The sequence below is a fragment of the Buteo buteo genome, chromosome 17 (genome assembly GCF_964188355.1).
Source record: "Buteo buteo chromosome 17, bButBut1.hap1.1, whole genome shotgun sequence".
In the NCBI taxonomy this organism is placed as follows: Eukaryota; Metazoa; Chordata; class Aves; order Accipitriformes; family Accipitridae; genus Buteo; species Buteo buteo.
This window is the reverse complement of record NC_134187.1, coordinates 24011637-24028786: the sequence shown is the minus strand read 5'-3', so window position 1 is coordinate 24028786 and position 17150 is coordinate 24011637. Positions and strand designations below refer to the sequence as shown.

The 17150-nt window shown below is 34.3% G+C and overlaps 1 protein-coding gene across 1 annotated transcript in view; it reads left to right on the top strand.

Annotated features, from left to right (window-relative positions):
* The window catches only part of CSMD1 (CUB and Sushi multiple domains 1), a 1222061-nt gene that overhangs the window by 1157008 nt on the left and 47903 nt on the right, over positions 1–17150 (top strand). Inside the window, exons 53-54 of the mRNA XM_075049874.1 lie at positions 1886–2059; positions 6264–6437. Coding sequence (XP_074905975.1) covers positions 1886–2059; positions 6264–6437 — 348 coding nt within the window. The remainder of the gene's footprint in view (positions 1–1885; positions 2060–6263; positions 6438–17150) is intronic.

Genomic DNA, 17150 nt, shown 5'->3' with positions numbered 1-17150 from the left:
CCCAAAGAAGCTAAATTACAAACAAGCTTCCTGTTGATAGATACAGCACAGAACGTCACACCCCCCCATTCTAGCAGCAGACATGAGCCTCGGGTCCCTGTCCTCACATCTCAAAATGAGGACTTAGCATAGTTTCAGATGAAATTATTGCCAGTCGTAATTAATCAGTGTCACCAAAAAATTGAACTTTTTTCCTCCTCTTTAATCAGTAAAGAGAAACAGTTTCCTGCTCAGCAGCTCTGTTTTCAAACAGAATGAAGAATCTAGGGAGAATAAAATCATTACTTGGTTTCCTTAGTGCCAAGAGTGCTATTAATCTGGAGTAATGTGTTCTGTGTTGTTTAACAACAGCTGATATAACTAAGGAGGAAAGAGTGCTAGTAGACATTCCTTCCTTTCCATGCCTTCATCCGTCTGGAAAAGGTGGTTATTTCAAAGTGTACTGACCACATTGGAAAGCAATATAAAGAAGAGTTCATTATAATTTTGACATGAATATGAATTTATAAGCACAGAAAAGGCATTAAATATGTCAGTTTAGCTAAGAATCAGCTGAAGATAACATAAAGGTGACTATTATTTGGAAAGAGTAAACATGATAAAAACACTTTTTACGATTCATTACTAAAAGCCATTAATAAATAAACATGAATTTAATTGTAGAAACTGGAGCTGAATGTTAGGAAATATTTGAACATAACAAGGTATACTTAGCTGTAGAAAATTTTTTTTTCAATAAGTCTGTGTAGAAACCTGCTTTCTATGTTGCAGGCTTTGAATTAGACTGAGAAAATTTCTAATAAATAAAAATAGGGGCCTAAATGGCATTGTAAAGGAGCTAATATAGCTAAGTGGGACATACATACATATCTGAAATAACTCAGTGTTTCTTCTCTTGAAGGCAATAGACTGACGGTGATCCCACAGAAATGATTTATGTTTTCTTTATTTTTTAAAAAATTAGTTATGTTTTGTTTTCTTTTGTTTTTTTTAAATGTGATTACAGTCTTAGGATCTGTCTACTAATGTCTGAGGACCTGCTAGTGAGAAATCAATTATTTGCTGGATATGTATAATAACAAGGGCTATGTTTGGTCTAATAAAATAATAACACCAGGACATGCAAACGAGCATGAAACTTGATTATGTCTCCTGTTAAATCATGAGAACAATGCCTAGACATGTTTTTCACTAAGATTCTCTAAGACAACTTCCAGGAACAGTTCAAGTTAGCTTAAACCAGTACTGATCCTGGTAGGCAGCTTGCTAGCAGCTGTGCTGGTTTGGAAGGCAAGAGATTTTCATTTTATGGACGTAGACTGCTCTGTGCTGGTTGGCCTCTGCCAGAGAATGGTCCCAACAATGTTTATTAGTAGAGATCTACTTACAAAGTCCAAGGCAAATCATGAATGAGAGAAACCAGAACTCTATGATGAAATAATAGTATGGGTTTAAGAGTTAAAGACATTTTAATTCACACTTCTCTGAGGAAAAAGGTAACCTTACTAAGGCAAAGGGGAAAAAAATATCCATGCTCAAATTGTCAGTTTTCTAGCAATTAAACAAAATGTTTTGTAATTTCAGACATTTGCAATATACATTTTCCAGATATTCTTCTGACAAATTTGTCATTTCTGCCACAGAATCTGCAGAAAAGATGCATAGGAAAATTAAAACTATTTGAATATCACTTCACCCTAAAAAAGTAGAAGTATCACCTGTAGTTTTTACATCTCAGAACTTGTTCTGTACAGTGCAATATTTGACTCTAATATGTTGTTTATTGAAAGCAAGGATGAAATTTTGTTTTCCTATCAGGATTCTTGCAAATGTTGGCAAGATTTGTAAGAATATATGTTTTTGATGTGTTGTTCTTTTATTGTAGCTGGTCACTGTGGTTCTCCGGACCCAATTGTAAATGGTCATATTAGTGGAGATGGTTTCAGTTATCGTGATACCGTAGTCTACCAGTGTAATCCTGGCTTTCGACTTGTTGGTACATCTGTCAGAATTTGCCTACAAGATCACAAGTGGTCTGGACAAACTCCTGTTTGTGTCCGTAAGTATAATTAATTTTTCACTGAATTATTACTACTATTTTAAATGTAATTGAACATTAACAGTGGATTGGGTGTTCAAAGGTGTTTGAATTAGATGCTCAGATCAGATTTTTATTGGACGTATTTTCAATTGCAAGAGTCATTATGATAATCTAATGCAGTTTCTAACCTAGAACAGACTGAAAAATCTATATCCAGTAATTTCTGAATTCTGTTGTTTCAGAAACAGGATTACATAGGCATTGAAGTGGATTGAACAGCAGGCTGCAACTGTATAACTTCATTTATCTCTCTTTCTTTCTCCAGGCATAATTTGTATGTCAAACGTGGGCTTACTAAGCCTCTCCCCTATTTTTTCACCAGGAATACCCAAATCCCTTGGTCTATTTTCATTGTTTGGTGGGTAAAGCTGGAATACTGTTCATCTGTGCAGTTTTGATGGTGACTGCCCATTTTTCCATGTTGGCCTCCTAATATTTACCAGTGCAAGCCCAGGCATGGTATTGGATTATAACACATCTGTTAGAAAAAATGTTAACTTTTTTATACCCTTTAATAGGACTTTTTTTGCTCTTAATTTGCCTGCTTTTGAAAATCCCATAATTAATTGCTGGAATTGTTGAGTCTTTCCTACTCTACTTCCATCCTCATTTGCATAGCAGTTTTTGTGACATTTTCTGAACCATCAGCCATTTAATCAGAGTCAAGCCTGATTTCTCTGCTTTTTATTTCACTTGATTTTATTGTTCTTTTTCAGTTTTAATAAGCCTCCCTATTTTTATACAATTTTTAATGTTTTAATGGTGCAATTATATAAATTATTTCAATTTTGTAATTTTTTAAGATGTCTGCAATTCAGACAGAAGTACTTTTGTCTATGCAGAGATAGTCACTGAGATGATCAGCTTTTCTGTTCAATCCGTGTTAGTGTCCTGGTTTTATTTCTGAGAAAATACATTACTCATGAATCATTAGATTTAAAAATGTTCAGTATTTTCTGTTTTAGTGGTAAAATGAAAATTTCAACCTGTATACAGCTGCAGGAAATACCTGCCAAGTGTCATTGTCCTTTTAAAATCCTATTTATATCTTCAAGTGATTTATATTCATCAAAGGAGAAATGCCACCAGCTAGCAGTATTACTTTTAGTGGATTAATTTTACTGTGCAGTGAATAAAATCCCTTCAAAAGAAAGGGGCAAAGCTGAGGGGGGTGGGGGGTGGGAGGCTTTCTTCCTAAACTGATGTTATCGTTACTCTTATGAGAAGAACTGGCAGCAATTTCTGTCATTATAGGTTGTCTAATACTTCCCGTTACAACATGGTTTTCTTTTGCTTATAACTGCCAGACTAAAGAGCCATACAAAATGATTTTTTGTTATGTCAGCATCCAAGCTTCAGATGATTTTCCTATTTTTTTTAATTTAGTTATTGTTCTATTTTTTAAAAAATCTCATAAAAATGGCTGTTATTCCTGAGAAGGAAAGGAAAAACATACTGTTTACCAATGCTAGAAATGTGCTCTCTAATGTGATACTGAAATGGTTTTCTGACTGAGCAGTGTGGACCAGGAACTAGAAATATGGCAGAGGTACCATAAAGAAGTTATAGGCTGTGCCCCTGAAAATTTACCACAAATTGTCTTTATTTTGTGAGATTATTACAGAAGATCACACATAATTTTGTATTTCTAATTGGCTTTGAAAGGAATTTCAGCGTTGCAAGTACTAGACATTGTAATATTCAAAAAATATATAAGGAAGGACTCAGAGTACTCCACCCGTGACTACTTTAGCTTCTTAGTTTCATATGAAAGTCAGCCGTCTTTGTCTTGCACAATTTGTGACACACAGGTGTTTCCCTATTTCTTTATTGGATAACCAGCTGGACCACACTTTAGCCAAATATTTTCTGAAAAGTCTTTTCACTTGCTGGTTATTGAGAGTTAACAGGAGATACAAAGATGTCTGATCAGTTCCTTGTAAGTAGCAGCACAACAGAAATCAGGAGACTAATCTTCTTTGCTAAAAGTATGTACTATATTAATGATGACTGAAACATTGGCTTAGTTATATAGCTAGGTACTCAGACTGTTGGTTTTTTTTTCAAGTACTATCAGTACTACCATTATTTCTTCTGTGTTATGTATTTTCTGTGGTGAGATGGAAGTCTCCAGGGTCTAAGAAAGATACTGTGTTAAAGACTGGAGTATATATTTGCGAGTTATATTACATTAAGTGTGTTGATCTCTTTGCTATGTCATAGGCAAATGTGTAATTCCTTAGTGAGTATTGATATCAGACATGCCAGGTACATCTATTTTCCCATGATACATTTAGCATGTGTGTGGATACACATGCATGTGCGTGCATGCATGCGTAAGACAGTTATTTATATTAGGATGGAGGAGGGAATTTGTAATCCACCATTTAGATGACGTATAAACAACAGTAATAACCTTTATTTGAAATGTCTTGGCTACTGCTTAGGTAAACAGTATTAAATTGATTGCCTAAAAAGCTTGGTGGTGATTGAAAACACTATAATGCCAAAAATGATCTACTTTGCATTTGTTTTGTTGTTTGTTTTTTTTAAAGATGCTTTTCAGTACTTGCTACTACTGTGTGAATCCAACTACTGCAGTGTTGGTCAGTCAACAGCTCAATGATATCTAGTAACTGTAATGGAGTGGTGACAGAACTAGATGCAGTGATTAAGATCTCAGTGTCTGAGATCTTTAGTTTCTGGAAGGTGTTACAAAACCCAGCATCCTGTCAAGAGTAATAAGCTCTAACCAGGAGCTGGCTGACTAGGGTATGCTTCTGTTGAAAAGGGCAACTGAACAGAATTATCCATCATTATTAGAGTTTTTACAAGAGACCTAAATTTATGTTGTTAAAACCTATGGCATATAATTTGTTCAGGAAACTGCAGAAAGTTAAAGGTAATAGCATTTTTAAAAATCTAATAGTTTTTTATATAAGAATTATGTTAAGTGATTTAGTATGGCCCTGGAAATGGCTTTATTTATGGAAACTTGCTCATCTATAACAGTTTAGAAGTGCAACAACTGGGCTAGAATAAAGTTGATCCTGTGCATATAGTAAGATTTTATTCTGATGTTTAGGGTTACATCTTCCAATGCTTCAAATGAGATGGTGCAGAAAAGATTCAAGTGTTTTAAGTAGATTTATTTACACAGTTTAAGGGCTAAATACATAAGTATCTATACAAGAAGGTGTCCCATTTAATTCCCAAAGATCAGGTACTGTTGAAAATACTGTTTCACAGTTGAACCCCATGATAAAATAAAAAGAATCACATTTTTTCACATGTCTCTTCAAGTTAAAAAAAACAAACAAACTAAAAGTAATAAAGCAAAAGATAAACCTGTGTATAGGATATTTATTTGTGTATGATAAACATCACCAGCACAATGTTGAAAAGTTGTATGTGTGTGTGTGTGTGTATGTATATATATATATATATACACATTCTGTTTTTATATTGTCAGTATGACGCTTTTCTATATTTTTCTATATTATTTTAATGTCGTGGAAAGCTAGAGCTTGACCATAATAAGTGCATTTTGTAAGTGTCATTTAAGCATAATCAACACATGTAATACACATAATGGGAAAGATTTACTCCCAACAATGATTTCTCTATTGCCATAAGAAAATCTGATTAAAAGGATCACTACTTCAGCAAAGCAACTCAAGAACTTTGGAACAGGAATGCTTCAGAACTCTAGAATGCTCTGAAGCAGTACATCAAATTCAATTTGTTTGGCCTTACTACATTTTGAAGCTTTTAGGGGAAAATATTTTTTTTCAGTTGCATTAGTAGGAAATATGGTGAACTCTTTACATTTTTTAAGGTCTAATACGTATCAGATGAGTGTCAAAACACATGTATATATGTAATTATATTACAACTTTCAACATAAGGTAAAAAGTAGATTCTAAAAGTTTTTTTGAGAAATTAAGATTTTTCTCGCAGCAGTTAAGAATTCTGAATATATATATCCTATTTTTTCTTAAATTTCTTGTATAAATATAAAAGGCAAATTCAGAAGGTAAAAAAAAAAAAAAACCAAAAAAACAACCAACAAACAAAAACAAAAGAGCTCCAACCTGTAAGTGATTCCATGGAATAGTACCTTTCAGTTAGATGCTAGCCTGCCTATTTTTTTTTTTAACAGCAATCACATGTGGACATCCTGGGAATCCAGCTCATGGAATGACTAATGGCAGTGAGTTCAATCTAAATGATGTTGTAAATTTTACTTGCAACACTGGGTACTTACTTCAGGGTGCTTCTCGAGCACAGTGCCGAAGCAACGGGCAGTGGAGTAGCCCTTTACCCAACTGCCGAGGTAAGAAACTCTCTTATACATTCTCTGCTCTCTAATGACTTATTTCAGGCATGATCCTTTACCCTGTCTTCACAATATTGGGATATAATTCAGAAAGCTGACCTTTAGGAACTTATTGCCACCTTTTTTGAGTTTTTTTTGCATTTCTATATTGGAAAATGGAGTTAGGGCTGAGTATCGGGGAAGCCTATGCTTTTCAATATTTTATCTTAAAGTTCTCAGACTGCAATACCTAGCATTTAATTTATAGACATAAAGTGTACTTTATATCACAAAAGTTATATTACATTAATAAATCACAGTTGGCTATCTAGCCTGAATTAGGTGCACTAGAGTACAGTTTCCATTAGTGGTCCATTACTCCTATGAAAACATATTATTGCATCAAAACACTCTTCATCCTTCTGTATTTCCTAGCAATGCCTGAGATGTTAATAACTCTTGTACATGTGAAACTTGACTTTTCTTTACCCAGAAAAAAATGATAAAGTAAGATTTAATTCTGATTGTTTTTTTGCAAAGACATATCTGAACTAAATTACTAGTACGCTCTGGGTAAGATGGAGATGTTTGAGAGATGAAAATGAAGCAAGTGTTTGTGTTATGAAGAAACCTGTGTATTGAATGTACATATTAGGGAAGGACAAAAAGAAACCATTTTAAAACACAATCCAGAGTTCTCAGATTTCATTGTGTCTTTATCATTTATTTATCCAGATGCCAGAAATGTAATTAAGATTAAAAGGAAAACAAGTATCTAAACCCTACTGTTACTCTTTCCATTTATGGCCACTGTTTTTTTTTATTTTCCTCAACCTTTGGCTATTGTTGCAGAATATGGAGCTAATATCAAATCTTTGGTCTGTTCCACCAATATCTTTATCAGACCACCGAAATCTGTTCATTGGCCGATTGTTTTTTTATGGTGTATGCCCCAAAATAGCTTGTACTGGTGTAGTACATGCTTTCTCAATTCTGAATCCAATAATATGGTGATAATATTTAATGATATTGTGAAATGTTTTCTTCTGAATCACTGAGGCAGATTGAATATCCTCTGGCTATAAAATAAATGCAAATTGTCGGAGAGGTGAAAGGCAGGACATGAGGTGACTCATGTAAGATATACTGAAAGATCTCAAAAGCCTGGAGAAAAGTTTCTGAGATACTGTATATCCTTCAGTGCTCTTTTTGTGAAGGCTCCAGAAGGAAATATATTTTAATGGATCTAATTTAAAACTGTTGTTTCTGGTCATATTACCTTTCCAAAGCTGGAATTGTCCGGGTCCATTTATAACTTTCGACAACAATACCAATTTCCAAATGTGTAAATCAAAAACAAGTAAAAAAATGATTAGACTCTGGAGAGAACCTGATGATTTTGCCTGGTATGGAACTTGTAAAGAAATAGAACATAAAGACCAATCAACTGATTGATTGATCAATTGGTCTATCTATACATGTATGCATATATCTAGAAAATACATACATTATATACCTAAGATAGATTTTTGAGTGTTAAATTGGAATCGGCAAGGCTGGCAAGATTTTTCTTCTGTGACATAATTTGGCAAAAACTTTGCTAATTCATGCAATGAGTCACTTAGGATTTTCCTTAGGCTGATGAACCTTTCAGTTTTGCATGGATAGTATGTCATGCCTGAATGCTGGCGACAAACTTAAGAAGCTAAAGATTACATTACAAATTTTAAAAACATGATTTTTTAAATTAATCTCATCTTCCACTATTCAGAATACAAGTCTGGAATTCTGTTGTCCTCTCTGATTAGACAGGTCCAAGTTAGACAGCCTGTTGAAAAGGGGGTTAATACTAAAGCAGATAAAATAATTTCTCCAGAAATGCAATGGCTAGTAAGTTTTTCTTGAGTATTCTCTTTCACTGGAAAAATGATCACCTAAATGTTAAATCAATGTAAGTACTATGCTTTTCGTCCCTTGTAACTTGTCTTTAATGTGCTAAAGGAAATTGCAGTCAGTGAAGTTGTGCTAAGGATACTAACATTGAGACTAAAAATCATGTAATAAGAAGTCAACTTCAGCTATTGGTAGCTTTATTATCTTCACCTGTTGGTTTATTAAAAATCATATTGTATTACAATGGTTGTTCCTAAGAATAATAATTATCTTTGGTGATTAGCTCACCATATTGTTTCAGAGATAGCTGATGCAATTTCAAGCTCAGTGTGTGTGGAATTAGATCTTTTATTCTCATTAAAACAATACAGAGATGGCAATTCCCTCAGTCACTACCCTCAGAATTTATTCAAGTGAGTTAACTAGCATAGCAATATAATTATTGGAACAGAGAAACAGGAATTAGCAAACTGTTCCAATTTAGGCTCATGTACTTTTTTTTCCCCTTTTATACTGTTTTGTTTCTCTAGACTTTAGTGAACAAACTCCTCTATCTCATCTGTGAGGCATTTAAGTAAGGTTTTATATGTTGAAAATACACACTTGTTCACATATCCTGTAGATGCAGTCCAGATCTGCTCTATTTGGCTGTCAGAGGCAGAGATTGCATGGTTTTGCTGAAGTTCAACCCCATTTATGAGCTGGGTTACTCAGCTATTTACATTGAAATCAAGTACATTTAATAAAAGGAAAACAAGTGAAAGTGAAAGAGAAAAAAAAACACAGGAAAGTATGAGATTGAAAAAATAAGAACATAAGAATTAGGAACCTTACAGTTACTCCAACATTATTTCAGTCGTGTCTCCTGTCTACTTTCATTTTCCTTTTTTAATTCATCACATGAATTTGAGTTTGATCCAGGCCAACTTATGGTCTGAAATCTTGTTTAAGGAGGTTGGTTTTCTGAAAGTAGTGAGTATTATAGATGCAACTCTGCCAAGATCCATTCACTTATGAATGGCAAACTCCTGTTGCAATGGAGTAGCCCAGAGTTCTCTCAGTTGAGTATCTACAGTTTTGTCTATTCTCATGCAGGTGGTGGAAACACAGACTTTTGCCTTTCACTCAGTGCTTCTTCACTTCATTCTTCTCTTCACTTAGTATGTCTTTCTCTACAGCAATAGTTATTTCTCAGTGACTGTCTTGTATCTCTTCCATCATGAACTGTGAGGGTTCACCTAATCTTGTCACCTACTGCTCATCTGTTGCCTCACTGTAGGTCTGTGTTACAAAACATAGAGTTGTTTAGGAACTGTACTCAATGAAGATTTAAATATTACTGAAATCAGTGTGACAAGTATTTATATAATCACAGCTTGCTATAGTGGTCAGTATAGGGAATGGATAAGTAATTGTTTTTCTACACTGGAATGTTTGTTGGTGTATGATGTGGGAGAATGTAACCTCAAGTTAAAAGAGAAGGAGCTCATTTCAAAAACAAAAAAATTATTTAAAATACAATTAAAACTGTAAGTATTACTCAAATATCACCACTTCTACTCTTGTCTGAGAAATTACAAAAATGAAGAGGTACAAGAAGTAGAGTGCCAAAGCTGTCTCAGAGCCTTGGTTGAATGTAAGAAAGTCACAATTACTGGGAGAAACAAAGACTTGGTCAGAATAATACAGAAGTGTTGGGACGTGATCAACCTTGAACTCCAGGTTGACATTTAAAGTGTTTGAAAAAGAGATACGTTATAAAGTTTGCAGTTTCTCTAGATTCAAAGTGATCAACCTTGAAATCCATGTTGACATTTAAACTGTTTGAAAAAAGAGATAGGTCATAAAGTTTGCAGTTTCTCTAAGAAACCCTACTTTTGGGTTCTGTAGAGGAATATACTCTCTAAAGTAATAGTAACTGTTGTAAATGTATTTGTGCACCAGAAGATACTTAGTTGTAGTGCAAAGGGAATAGGCGATATCCACTTCAGTTTAAGCATATCAGTGTTAGAGTAGTTCTATACCATTGACCTACTACATGCATTTCTGATCTAGAAATTTGGGAGATTTTATTTCAATTAGATGAAATTTAATAATGTATTAATTGTCTTGATAACTGGTATTGTTTCTCATTTTAGGTTAGTGTGGTGTGTTAACCTTGCAGTCACTATGTAGCGATTTCTCTCTGCCATTCCTTCCTTCTCACTTTTTTCTTCTTCTCTGACGTGGGTTCTCCACAGGCTACCGTTCCTTCAGGAACATCTCTCTGCTCTGGTGTGGGTCCTCCATTGCCTGCAGAGAATACCTGCTCCCCCATGCACCACCTTCTCCTCTAACCTTGGAGTTCCCTCTGTTGTTTCTCACTAATTCTTTTGTGCCCCCCTCCTGTCTCTGTGGTGTTTTCTGCCTTTCCTAAACATGTTTTCACAGAAACACAACCTTCTTTTATGGACTCAACTGTGATTTGAGGCAAGACTGGGATCTGGGGTTGTTCATCCTAGAAAAGAGAAGGCTCAGGGGAATCTTACCAATGCTTACCTAAGGGAGGGTGTAAAAAAAGATGGCCAGACTTCTCAGTGGTCCCCACTGAAAGGACAAGAGGCAAAGGGCACAAACTGAAACATAAGAAAAAGCTTTTTAACTGTGAGGGTAGTAAAATACCTAAATAGATATCCCAGAGAGGTTGTGGAGCCTCCATTCTTATAGGTATTCAAAACCTGACTGGACAAACTGCTTTAGCTGTCCCTTCCAAGTTCAACTGTGATTCTGTGATTCTGTATAATTTATGATTAGACTTTGACAAATGCATTTAGAGAATCTTGCTGAGGTGGTATGTAGTATCTCCAGACCTATTTTTCTGCTGATTCCACTGTTTTAGGCTACTGCATAACACAGAGTTAACAAAAATAAGCAGACTTCAAGCTTTTCAGATTAAAACACAATCTCACAGACTAAGGTAAAATGGAACCAAATTATGAGACTAACCTAGATCATCTAGGGTAACTAGATGGGTAACCAAGTTAACTTCTTAACCATCACTGCATGACTCTCCAGCACTCAAAAAAACTTTAAAGATACATATAAGTAAAGAGGATACAACTGTTTTCCCCAAATTAGATGAATACAGAACAAAAGGAAAGGAATTTCAATGAGTAAAAAAATATTCCACATATCGACTAAACACTGTAAGAGATTATCTAAAGCCTAAACTCCTGAAACCCTACTGTTTCTAGCATGCAAGCATCAAAGCTTATGCTTAACAATACTGTTAAGAACCCTAGCTGGAGCAAAAGGAAAATAGAACTTTTCATATATTCCTGTGTAAATATTCTGTCTTAAAAGGAATGAGTAATTGGAATTTTCTAGGAAAGAACATGCCTATATGCTGCTGTTCACAATAAATTTAGGAATTCACTGCGAAACAAAAACTTTTGATATTCCTTCAAAAGAATGAAAAGAGAAGTGCAGAGCAGTCTGGTTCAAACCTCCATATCAGCCAGGCACATTCCCACAGAACACATCTCTGCATGTGTCTACCTAGTTTAACTCTACCCTTATATCTGGGCAAAGGAGTCTTCTCTACTGTAAGGTGCGTCCCTATAACATCATAGCATAATGACATTTACATCATTTCAGTGAGAGCAGAATTTTATATACCATTTAAGATTTTTACTTCAGTAAATACTATATTTTTGGACCATATGCTGTGAAAATTGCTGTAACATTTTCATGATGATTATGCTCTTCCATTTATAATTTGATATAGTTTGGATTAAAGGATGAATCTGCATGATTCAAAATTACTAGAGATTCTTTTTGCCAAAAAGGTTTAAATGAAATAAATCTTGAATTATATTATTTACATTAAAGAAGAGCAAAAAGTCCTTATTAGCTAGATTTAAGTAATAAAAAAGTGCTTTTCAATAATGAAATTGTGCTGAAATGATAATTTTACATCCACGATTTAAAAAAAAATCAAAATTCTACCGACTAAATGTCTTATATCACATTTGCTTTTAATGAATTGATTAGAACTTACCTAAAGTAACTAATAGCACTTCTTCTGGCATACGCCTTTCCTTCTAAAATTGCCTTTTCTCTAATGGGTGAAAAACATTTGTATTACAGTTCATTGTTAGTGATGAACTATGAATTTGTGTACAAAGAAAGTAAATCTTCCAGCTCCTTAAATATACTTCTGGGAAGGGATTGATGTTTCTGGCAAACCTGCATCATTTAATTCAACAGAGATTTTACGTATGACCTTTCTTTCAAACCTCGGTTGAGTTCACTTGAGTCAATAATGAACTTGGCTCCACTTTACTGACTCTACATGCAGTTACTACAAAATATAGATTACTGCTTTAGGCTACTGCAGATTATTTTATTTTATTTTATTTTATTTTATTTTATTTTATTTTATTTTATTTTATTTTATTTTATTTTATTATTTTCCAATGGAGCTATTATGTATGTGTGGGAAACCTAGATATTTTCAGAAAATAAAGCTGGGCAGTTCTCAGGCACTCTTTTGCAGTGATACATTGCTTCTGTCTATTGTGTCAGTAGTAGGTTAACTAGTAAGTCACAGGCAGGAAATTTACTGAAGAAATTACATGAGTTTTTTTGCCTGACAAAAAAGTAGTGCACACAAAAGATCATACGTGCTACTCTAAAGCCATATGATAAAAACTTCCATGAAACAAAGTATTTAAATATGTTTATATATCCTAAATGCACTGAAAGCACTGAACTTCTTTACAATGGTATTTCCTCCCTACTCCAGAATGCTGTTATTCTGATAATTCAATAAAGATTTCATCTGTTCTGGCAAACTGTTTTGGCACATCAAGTAAAACATTTAATCCCTTAAAATGAACACATTTTTTAATATTGGATTTTGGATCTCTCTTCTGAGGTAACATAATCATTAAAGCACCTATGTCATGGAAAATCTCATGTTCCCACTATTTCTTTCACAAGTAAAAAATATGGCTTGTTGTGATGTTGGGATACTTTGTGAGATAAAACCCCAACTTTTTTGAATTATCAAAAAAATGATATCTGTTTTAAAATTTATATTTAATCCTCTCTATTTTTTTTTTTATTTTTTTTTTTAAGATTTGTAATAGTCTCTTCTGGAAAGTTGAGATCACTGAAGTGTGATTTTAAAATCATAATTTGTGAGACAAGACATTTTCATCTCCACATGGACTCTACCTTTGCCATTATTTATTTGATAACATGTCAAGTAGTCAGTTTACTTGCCTTTAAACTGGAATCAAATGGCATTGGAAAAATTCCCATAGCGAAATCTATGTTCTCTTTGGCAACCCTGCCTGAGTAGGACTTGATGCACCCCGAATGTGCTACCCCAGAACTAGCTACGAAAATGTCAAATCCTAAACCAAATACGTTCAGTGTGGTTTTTTTTCCTTTAGCAGTTTGGAACTGCTTTCCCTTTTGTCATTGGAAGCACAGAAAGCCAATCTCTGCACTTTCTACTTTTCATAATAACTCTTAAGCACCAAAATGAGAACTGAATCAGATGGTCTCCTCAGGGCTCTGCACTCCCACACCTAACCACATCATCTACAATGCAAGCATTTGCAAGAAAGAGATTTTCTTGCTCTGAGTTCTTTGCTTTGGCGTTTGATAAACTGTCCTATCACTTGCTGCCAGTTCATAAAGCAGTGTCAGATTCATAATCTACATCAGGAAAAGTGTATATCCTTTGCTACTGTTCCCTTCAGAATTCATTGCATCTTCTCATAAATAGGATTTAAGAGCTTTTCCACTATTAAAAACATGTTTCTTAAAACAAGAAATATTTACTGGGAAGATCTGTTTGGCAAAGTTGCAGAGGTTTGAGCTAACTCACATTCTCCAGTCTGTATCAGTAAGTCCAGGGTATTTGTTAATAATAAAGAATTCAGGTCTCTGTTTATCCTGGTTTTGTACTGAATTTCTAATTTGAAAGGTTTTTTTTATTTATCTCATTACTGATAGATTCTTGAAAAGCTCAGTTAGACTTTTTGTCTTATCAAGAGTCTGGTATCTATAAGGAACTGCCAATTTTGTCGTGTTTTCTTTAGTGGGTATATCATTTGAACCAGTGGTAATATGTTCCACTGTTCACTGACAAGAAAAATAATCTTTCTGATGACAACTGATAGAAGGGTGGGAGAGATTGAGACTGATGACAAATTCTTCTCATCCAAAGATAAAGCAACTCTGTATTTAAGCAGTTTTCCATTTATGGTGGATTCATATAAGCTGAGAAAATTTTGTGTTTTGTTCAGTTTTGTTTTTCCAAAGTTAGAGGCCTCTGTTGAGACTTTTGCATACTTTGAATATACCTCATATGTTCATGTTGATAGCATGTTGATGTCCTTCAGAAGGATAATTAGAGCTTAACTAAGTTTCCTAAATAAAGAGGCAAGGTGCCATGCGAGATGCCATGCAGTGTCTGAGATATTTACCTGAAACTGGCAGAGATGATGCAGGACTTCTTAAAATTATTCCTGCACCTCTCTGGAGTGGGCAAAGACATATCAAAAGGTAATAAAAACATCTTTGGGGACAACTGAATAGAGTTTCTCTCCCATGTGAAAAACAATGCTCTGATTAAGAAAAATCTGAAGAGAAAGACTTCAAGACATGACCCTAGAGTTTGTACTATTATACCAAAAGTTATTGTGTTGATACTACTTGTACACAGATGCCCAGAAATTAATTTACATATAGACAACACATACAGAGAACAATGACAGGTAAGTACTTTCTGATCTATCTGTTCCTGTAACACCTGGGTTCATGCTGGGGATGGAATAGGAAGAAGACATTTCATACATACCCAAGAGACAAATATATGCTTTTTAAACTAGTTAATCTGGTGTTCCAGAAAAAAAGTGTTGTTTTATAAAGTTGCACCAACTCAGTTCAAAGCTTAAAAAAATAACTGCAAGTTCATGGAATTTCTTTTTAACATACTTCTTGCTCCATTTTTATTTTAGGATAGAGTTAGCTATCAACACTGTTTTCAGCACAAATCCAAAACACAGCCCCATACTAGCTACTATGAAGAAAATTAACTCTATCCCAGCCAAAACCATCACACTAGTTAGTTATCAGAGCCCTCCAGGAGAAATTTTCAAATAGAAAACATACGAAAGACTGTATTTTTTGTAACGATGAAAGAATATTTGGCATGCTTATATCAATGGCAAATACTTTGGAATGCAGTTAAAAGTGATGTGTGTCTTAGCTTTTCATCTTGAAAGCAAACAAATGTGAACTATATACTTCATTGAATCTATTAACCTTAGTTAAGGTCTTGTTTATAGCAAGATATTATTTAGCAAATTATTAGTGTTACTTTGCACTATTACCAACAGCATTTATACTGCATTAATTACAGTGAAAATTTCCTTGGTCTTGGTTTACCAGAGGCATGCGGTCAGGACCTTAGATTTTGGATAGATATTAATAATGTATTCAAACCCACAAACCACTCTGCTTCCTATATAAATATTTTAATTTTATGGTTTGCATGACCAGAATTTCTATGATGAAATCACTCTCCAACTGGCCCCCACTGAAAAAATAGCAATTAAAAAATGAGACTCCTATGTATTTGAGACTTTTGCAAAGCGAAGTTGTAAGTTGAGCAGTGTTTTCTCTTTTTTTTTTTTTCCTTTAATTCACTAAGAAGTTATCATTGTTGTGTATTGTTGACTTTGCACTGAACTTTACTAAAATTCCATGGACTAGCAATTTTATAATCATACTTTGACAAGCAGTGCCTTCTTTTTTTATAGACAGCGGTTTGTAGAATTTGTCATAAAGTCAGAGTGAATTCTCTACCCTTATTCACTCTGAGTGCCAGTCCCTATACATGTTCTAGATACCAACATTAATGCAATACTTTTCAAATAAAAAAGTTTTAAAACACTGTTGATCAGATACAAAAGTTTTAAAAAGAGGCTTAACATTGTTTCTGTCAAGGGGAAAAAAATAGAAAGAGCGAGCAAGAACAAGAAATGAAATACTGTGAATGATGTACTTTTTGATGATCATTCAACTTTTTAACAGAAAACTGCCTAAAGGACTCTGACATGGTCTTTTCACTTCTTTGTCCTCAAGGGTTTGAATCTACTCAGTGTGAGGTTCCAAAGTCATCAGGGCAGACTTGAAGCATTCTCCTGCTTTTCTGAACAGACTAAATTGAGAGTGCCAGAATTCATTTCCCACGTAACCCTTGACAGCTGTCATTGAGAGAAAGCAATCTCCGTCTACTCTCACCATGATTTGCAACTGAGTCCCCAGGGTGAAAGGCAATCAGGGACACTACTGCCTTAGTTCTGTATGCTGGCCAACTGAAATTCTTTTCTAAAGTACTCCTTACTGCAGCCCTTTGTAGCGACAGCACGCTTGTGTATATATATATTTAAAAATCTATAGCTGATGTTAAATGGCACTTCAGGCATACTTTTTAGCTTGAGGGATGGTATTGTCATGCATAATTATTTGATAAGACTTCATGTATGATGCAGGAATTTTCTTGCACAGAGCACATGCTTAAATTATGCATTCAGTGACTATTCTGTATTGTATTCATCACTGAGCTGGCTAAACAGATACTACTGGTACAAGAATGAGAACACTGTATCACACAGAAAAATTGATGCCTTGGGACTGTAATATATTCCTTGAACATTCCATATTTCTGGTATGCATGGAAAAGTAAGTTTTTCTATTCTCACTATTGTGTTTCAAAGATAATTCAGTTAGAATTGCTTTTGGGTTGCTTTAGGGCAGCATATCTTCATGAAACAA